The sequence below is a fragment of the Salvelinus alpinus genome, chromosome 6 (assembly GCF_045679555.1).
Source record: "Salvelinus alpinus chromosome 6, SLU_Salpinus.1, whole genome shotgun sequence".
Lineage (NCBI taxonomy): Eukaryota > Metazoa > Chordata > Actinopteri > Salmoniformes > Salmonidae > Salvelinus > Salvelinus alpinus.
This window is the reverse complement of record NC_092091.1, coordinates 68,343,929-68,351,336: the sequence shown is the minus strand read 5'-3', so window position 1 is coordinate 68,351,336 and position 7,408 is coordinate 68,343,929. Positions and strand designations below refer to the sequence as shown.

Genomic DNA, 7,408 nt, shown 5'->3' with positions numbered 1-7,408 from the left:
ACTCATCTATCAATAGTTGTGTTTTTTTAGCTTGCCCAATTACTGGGTGGGTGGAGTTTACACATTTGAGACTTTTCCATTAGTCCTGAAGTGAAACCTCTGCCCACCTGGGCACCAAACAAGATAAAACAAGCACACCCAAAGTAAACCTACTTTGACAACATTTATAGCTTTTTAATGATTATCATATGTGTGTCATGTTTCAGGTACTCCTATGCCATAGTGGGTATCAACCTGACGGAGATGGCGTACAGTTTACTGAAGAGTGGTGCTCTCAAACCCCACTTCTACAACACTGTGTCTGGGAGACCCCAACTGCAGCACCTCCATCAGCTGTTCTGTAAGTGTATGCTAATCGCGCTCAACTCTGTTTGTCGGTAGCATAGGGGATAACTCCCTGCTTCAGGTTACCTAAACCCCTAACTCTGTCTTGGCCTCCCTGCTTCAGGTTACCTGGTGTACAAGTTTGATAAGTTCTGGGTGGAGGAGCAGCCCGAGAGCATCATGGAGTTCAACCACTACAGGGAAAAGTTCCACGACAATATCAAGATTCAACTACTGGACCCCGCCGTGGCCCTCACCATGACGGATAGTCCAAGAAGTAACTGACCGACCAACCGACTGAACGGGTCTCGCTTGGACCTAATTGGGACCACCAGAACCTCGATACACTATAGCGTACTTCCAAATCTATAAGGGACATTTTGAGCTAGCTATCCCTTCGATCTTAGTTTAGACCCAATCTACACACCTTTTTTTTTTTTTTTTTTTAATAAATTAGTGACTTTAGTAGCTTTTAGAAATAAGACCAGGAGACTGGAATTCAACCCTCTGCCTCAAATAATGACCATTCCAATGCTTAAAATATTAAAAAAGGGGAAATAAAATAGTAGGGCACTAGTTCTATGTAGTTGATTGGCTGTGTACTTTTCAGTGGACATGGAAAGGAATTACACAATAGTTTTAGAGGAAATGGAGATTGGTGAATAATATTAACTTGCTGGTAACTAGGTTTGAATTTATTTAACAAAGTCAACAAGTGCCGTCTCGCATGTATTCATAATAACTTTGCCTACTCATTCTCGTATTTGTCCTTCTTGCTCAGGAATCAAATATGTGTCCAGAGAGGGAATTTATATCGTAGTAGACTTAAAACTAAGGAATCATTTGTTTACCTAATGCTCAATGGTTGTACTACATACTCAGACACTGAAAGCTCTGTGCATGTTTGAATTGATACCGTCATTGTTGTCAATACATTTCAATAGGTGGTGCTGAGATTACTGGTTATTACGCCGCCGCCTATTCCACACATTCGTACAATATTGTCTTTGTATGGTATTTTGTCTGTTATTTATAGGCCGCGGGCCCTGATTTTTTTTGAAGAGGATTTTACATTTTGTAGACCCAGTATGGATCTTTGTAATGACTGACACATGCCCAGTGTTAATAAATTAAACTTCTAATGTGATGTTTTCGGATGAGTGTGTGATGACTGTCAGCTGTCAGGCTGAGATTAAATGGAGCGTGTAATGAACAATACAATGAACACAGACAAACAAAATAAGTATATTTATAAAGTTCAATATATTGCAAATTACCAACATCTAAATACTAATTATTAAACTATAACTTATTAAATGTTTTTGGGGGGGAATTAAGGGAAACGGGGATACCTAGTCAGTTGTACAACTGAATGCATTCAACTGAAATGTGTCTTCCGCATTTAACCCAACCCCTCTAAATCAGAGCGTTGCGGAGGGGGCTGCTTTAACCGACATCCACGTCATCGGCGACCGGGGAGCAGTTCTTGTTGGGGCTTAAATTTAAACACACAATACAAGGGAAGCCTTTTTCTACCCAGTCCTGGTAGCCTAGCAGTCGTTCCTAGAGTACTGTATCCTAACCCTAGTACACCTGATTTAAATGAACGGCGGCTTGCTGATTAGTTCACATTTGGCAGGTGTGCTAAATACACTATAGAGAATGGCTAGAGGTCCCCAAGGACTGGTTTGAGACCTTAGAAGTATAGGTCAAAATAAATAAAAATAGAGAAAATAAAACTATTCTCCAAGGTAGATGCACTTCAAATGCACTTTCATAACTCCTTTTTTAACAAAGGATTCCTCATTATTCATACATGCTGACAGTCGAACACATAGGAATCTTAACGTTATGGATCGTGGTCCATAGTATTCCTGTAGTCTACACTACATTGTTGGTCCAACTCAATATGGCTAGGGTTTGTGCGCTTGTCAATCCATCATTGCAAAGGGCTCTTTGCACGTAGGAATGAAGTTAACTTTTGTCCTCCATCTTCTTCTTTCCTACCATCATGACTCTCTTGAGCTGCTCAAACGACACAAACATCACAACGTTCCATGAGCCCAGCCTTAGAAATGAGGGCACAAATCTACAGGGAACAAGAGAGGACAAATTAAACATTAGTTGGCTTGTCTGGGAGAGACTTTCAACTAAAGATCCCTGCGAATGCTCCAAAGTTTTGCTTAGTAGAGTTCAGAGGTGGCTGCTGGGAGGAGCTATAGGAGGACGGACTCATTGTAACGGCTAGAATGTTATAAATGGAACGTAGTCAAACGTGGTTTAAATATGTTTGATTCCATTCCAGCCATTACAATGAGCCAGTCCTCCTATATCTCCTCCCACCAGCCTCCTCTGGTAGAGTTACTGTGTCAAGGTAACCACCCAAAACAGCAAAATCAATTATATATCATTGAGGACTCTAAAATGTACAACTACATCCAACTGCCTTGTTCTATCAACAGACTGAAGGACACCGGTCTGTTTGTACAGTGTGTGTGACTGTCTGTGAGCTCACCCTTTGTAGAAGGCCGTGGGTCCCTCTTTGGTGGCCATGGTCCAGGCACAGTTGATGGCACTCTTATACTGGCCCGGCGGAGAGTTCATGTATCGTGTCTTCACCACGTCCACCGGAGAGGCAATGCAGGTGGTAACGAAGCCGGCGCCAAACGCAGAAGCAAAATGGCACGGGAGGTTATCTGTGGGAAAACGGTCATCACAAGCCCTTTTGAAACACTGTCACAAAGATATCAATGGGCACCTATTTTCAGTATGATTAACGATTTTAGATTTTGTGGATACCATGTTTGTAAAAGTCGACTAGCCAGCTAACTAATTCGACCAAAAAGAGCAATTCGTTTCAATAGCCTGTATTTCAAACTCAACTTGCTAGCAAGCTAGCAATGACCAGTGCTAATTTGTTTCCATAGAAATAGAATGAGAACATATTGCTATGGTGAATCCATTATGACACGTATAACTAATCATAGTTTAAAGATTGAACCTTAGATGAACTAGTTGATAAACACAGATGTATGACAGAAATGCTGACACTGAAGTTAATGTTCAAGTAGTGCCATGCAGATACACTGTACTGTATAAGGCCTCTGTCTCAAGGCCTGCAGGAAACCCATATCTCTGTTTTATACCGCTTTGTTGTGAAAGGTGCAATAAAAATCCATTAGATAAATGTTAGCTCCCTGTTATTCCATAGCTGGACAGAATATTATGTACCAATATGTATACTGTTATCAGGCTTTCAAGACACATGAAGGACAAAAGAGCGAGCGGGCATGTGGACTTCTGCCCAGTCAGCTGTCTCGCTGTGACTGTATGCACCAATAGCACCCACTCACCTGACAACAGGTTGTGCCTAAGAATGGCCTCCTTGATGAGGTCATAGGTCACAAGCTCTGTGCAGTTGACCAGAGCGTTCCTAGTGATGTTGGGTAGACAGCCTGGAGTGAACAAGAAGCAGGTCGGTTGGTTAATAACCCCAATAGTTATACCAGAATTAAACCACTAGTCTATCATTAGTAAAATGCCCTAGAAAACTCAACAACCTGCAAAGCCAAGCTTTATATTCAGATGCACTCTAGTTCTGTCCTATGGGATCATCAACTTTGCAACATCTGCTCCAATCAATATCTGTACATCCCTGACATTGGATGACAGTGACATACTGCCATAGACAACAATCTTTGGTATTTTCTATGCAAACAGTTCCACTACGGACAAACACAATCAATGGGGCTCAAGGTTAGCAGCAACACAACCAATGGAGATTGGTGTTACTGGCAAATCAACCGATGGGGCGGGGCCCAGGGTTGTACTGACTAACCTTTCCAGAGCCCGCGGATGCCCTCGTGGTTGAAAATGTGTTTGTAGGCCTGCATGGTGCCCGTGTAGCGACGAGCCACCCCGGTCAGGTTGACCTGGGCCTGGAAGCGGACCTTCACCACGTCAGTGGGCTGGGCGAAAGACACAGCCATGGCCCCTGTGGTGCAGCCGGCCAAGATACGGATACCAATATTTGCAGCTGGGATAGGACAGGGGCAGAGGGGGTAAGAGGGTTTGTTAAGTACTGAAAGGATGATGATTGAGGTACTATATGATGCTTCTTCTCTTGGTACAAAATATGTAACATATCACAGATTATTATCTCCGATGAATAACTGTTATCCTAATTTACTGTCTGATCCGCCAGAGTAGAAGTTTTTGACGTTGTCATAGAAGCCGATCCTGATGGAGGCAAAACACATCTGTCTCTGTAAGCCCGCCACCAGACCGTTATACAGCGACCTGGGCCCCTCCGTCCGGATCATGGTACTGATTGTCCCAAACACCCCCCTGTAGCGGATGCCCTTGGTAGCTTCCGACGCCACCTTCTCTCCCTGAATCTGGGGTCCACAAGTGTCAGTGTTAACGGAGGTCCCCACAAGAATCAGTGTTACAGGACGTGCCAGTCAAATTCAGTGTTACAGGAGGTCAGACTCAAGTCTTCAGGGCTGGAGGTGGACAGTGAACCATTACCTGGAGTCTGACTTTGGCTGTATCCAGGGGAAAGGTGACCAGGTCAGCGATGCAGGCCGCTGAGCCAGCACTCAGCAGCTTCACCCCCAGGGTAGGGGGTGTATCGGAGGGCTTCATTCCCACCATGGTCCCTGGTACTGCAGACAGTGAAGGAGGAAGAGGGAAGGATGTCAACACTGCCGCATCTATTCTCTCTTACCATCCTTGGAATTTAGTAAAATGCTGTGCATACTTAGGAAATTGTTGGGTAAATATGCCGGTCAATTTGTTGATTCGGTTTCAAAAGTACAATAGCCTGTGCAGTGTGTAGACTATTGTTGTGGCAGGAGGGATTTTGTGATATTTGAAAAGACATTACATCATAATAACAACTGAACAGCATTGATTATAATAATCTATACAATCAACCAGATCAAATAAACATCAGTTATATATAGGGGTGGGTTGCACCAACATGGATTAACTCAAACTGGGTTTAATCAAGGTTTAAACTGGGTTTAATCAAGGTTTATTAACTGGGTTAAATCAAGGTTTACGTATTAATCTTGTTGCACAACATTTTAAACCTAGTTTTAAATTAATCTTAGTTCAATTTAAACCTTCTTCTAAACTAAGTTTAATTTTGTTCTTAGTTTAAATCTTCTTGCTCCATTGTTTTAAAATCAAATTAAACTGTAGATAAGGGATTATTCTAAACTGCACCTGCAGGAGGTTTAAATTGATAAAATGTCAGTGTATGTGCTTTATTATCAGTGTGATTAACGCTCTTGTGGATACCATGATTGCAAAAGTAAACTAGCCAGCTAACTAATTTGACCAAAAAGTATAGTTTTAATAGCCTGTATTTCAAACTTAATTTGCTAGCTAGCTAGCTAGCAAGCTAGCAATGACCAGTGCAAATTTGTTTCCATAGAAATAGAATGAGAACATATTGCTATGGTGAATCCATTATGACACGTGTAACTAATCATAGTTTAAAGATTGAACCTTAGATGAACTAATCCAGGTTTAAAATTAAATGGTGCAACACATCTCAAAAATAAACCAAGATTTACAAAACCTATATTAGGTCTAATCAACAACAACAAAAACTTCAACCATGTTGGTCAAATCAAATCAAATTGTTTTGGTCACATACACATGGTTAGCAGATGTTATTCCGAGTGTAGCGAAATCTAACAGGTAATATCTGAGAGTACTTACATTGTTATTAATCCAGTGGATTAAATTCCGTTTGACTAGCTATTGGTTTACTGCAGGACGTGAGAGCCCAAACTACAGTCCCAGGGAGCCAGCCCTAACCCTGAAACAAGGAGTTGTGCATCCTCATATTTATTCGATTTTTTACTGACTTGCCACAGAGAGAGGCGTTACTGTGTACAGGAGCACGGGCCAAACCAAAGTCCACTCACTGTCAAGAAAGTCAACGTCCAAATCAACCCTACAGCAGCACACAGCTTCTAACATTTGTGAAAAACAACACATTTACCGGTACATTACGTTGTAACTACAATGCAACATTTAATGGGAATATTTCATTAATCCCAGTGCAATGTGGCAACATTCACCACTCATTGTGTAATGGTACCTTTTGGTACCTTTTGTCATAAACTCAGCAAAAAAAGAAACGTCCTCTCACTGTCAACTGCATTTATTTTCAGCAAACTTAACATGTGTAAATATTTGTATGAACACAACAAGATTCAACAACTGAGACATAAACTGAACAAGTTCCACAGACATGTAACTAACATAAATGGAATAATGTGTCCCTGAACAAAAAGGGGGTCAAAATCAAAAGTAACAGTCAGTATCTGGTGTGGCCACCAGCTGCATTAAGTACTGCAGTGCATCTCCTCCTCATGGACTGCACCAGATTTGCCAGTTCTTGCTGTGAGATGTTACCCCACTCTTCCACCAAGGCACCTGTAAGTTCCCGGACATTTCTGCGCGGAATGGCCCTAGCCCTCACCCTCCGATCCAACAGGTCCCAGACGTGCTCAATGGGATTGAGATCCGGGCTCTTCGCTGGCCATGGCAGAACTCGGGCAGTTGTTGTTGTTGCCATCCTGTACCTGTCCCGCAGGTGTGATGTTCGAATGTACCGATCTTGTGCAGGTGTTGTTACACGTGCTCCGCCACTGCGAGGACGATCAGCTGTCCGTCCTGTAGTGCTGTCTTAGACGTCTCACAGTACGGACATTGCAATTTATTGCCCTGGCCACATCTGCAGTCCTCATGCCTCCTTGCAGCATGCCTAAGGCACGTTCACGCAGATGAGCAGGGACCCTGGGCATCTTTATTTTGGTGTTTTTCAGAGTCAGTAGAAAGGCCTCTTTAGTGTCCTACGTTTTCATAACTGTGACCTTAATTGCCTACCGTCTGTAAGCTGTTAGTGTCTTAACGACCGTTCCACAGGTGCATGTTCATTAATTGTTTATGGTTCATTGAACAAGCATGGGAAACTGTGTTATTTGGATTTTTACGAATTATCTTTGAAAGACAGGGTTTACATAGCTATCTACCACAGAGTATTTGGAACCACTGGGGCTCT

At 42.4% G+C, this 7,408-nt stretch overlaps 2 protein-coding genes across 4 annotated transcripts in view; one reads left to right on the top strand and one right to left on the bottom strand.

Moving 5' to 3' along the window:
* The window catches only part of elmod2 (ELMO/CED-12 domain containing 2), a 5,193-nt gene extending 3,722 nt beyond the window's left edge, over window positions 1-1,471 (top strand). For all 3 annotated transcript variants that reach the window (XM_071407547.1, XM_071407546.1, XM_071407548.1), the window contains exons 8-9: window positions 207-340; window positions 449-1,471. In XM_071407547.1, coding sequence (XP_071263648.1) covers window positions 207-340; window positions 449-609 — 295 coding nt within the window. In that variant the 3' untranslated portion in view covers window positions 610-1,471. The remainder of the gene's footprint in view (window positions 1-206; window positions 341-448) is intronic.
* An 86-nt stretch (window positions 1,472-1,557) lies between these two features.
* On the bottom strand, window positions 1,558-6,203 carry ucp1 (uncoupling protein 1). The gene is made up of 7 exons (XM_071407549.1): window positions 6,058-6,203; window positions 4,855-4,991; window positions 4,514-4,721; window positions 4,163-4,360; window positions 3,678-3,779; window positions 2,840-3,020; window positions 1,558-2,413 (listed from the first exon to the last, which is right to left on the bottom strand). The coding sequence occupies exons 2-7, from the start codon at window positions 4,978-4,980 to the stop codon at window positions 2,299-2,301; spliced, it is 930 nt and encodes a 309-aa protein (XP_071263650.1). The 5' UTR covers window positions 4,981-4,991; window positions 6,058-6,203; the 3' UTR covers window positions 1,558-2,298.
* Window positions 6,204-7,408: the final 1,205 nt, after the last annotated feature.

Bases quoted from the DNA above. Each gene is read 5' to 3' on its own strand.
- ucp1 (XM_071407549.1), bottom strand. From the start codon at position 4,980: ATGGTGGGAATGAAGCCCTCCGATACACCCCCTACCCTGGGGGTGAAG. The intron at 4,722-4,854 runs GTAATGGTTCAC...TGTGGACCCCAG, and splicing joins CAGCCAAAGTCAGACTCCAG to ATTCAGGGAGAGAAGGTGGC. The intron at 3,780-4,162 runs GTTAGTCAGTAC...TGTTCACTCCAG, and splicing joins CATCCGCGGGCTCTGGAAAG to GCTGTCTACCCAACATCACT.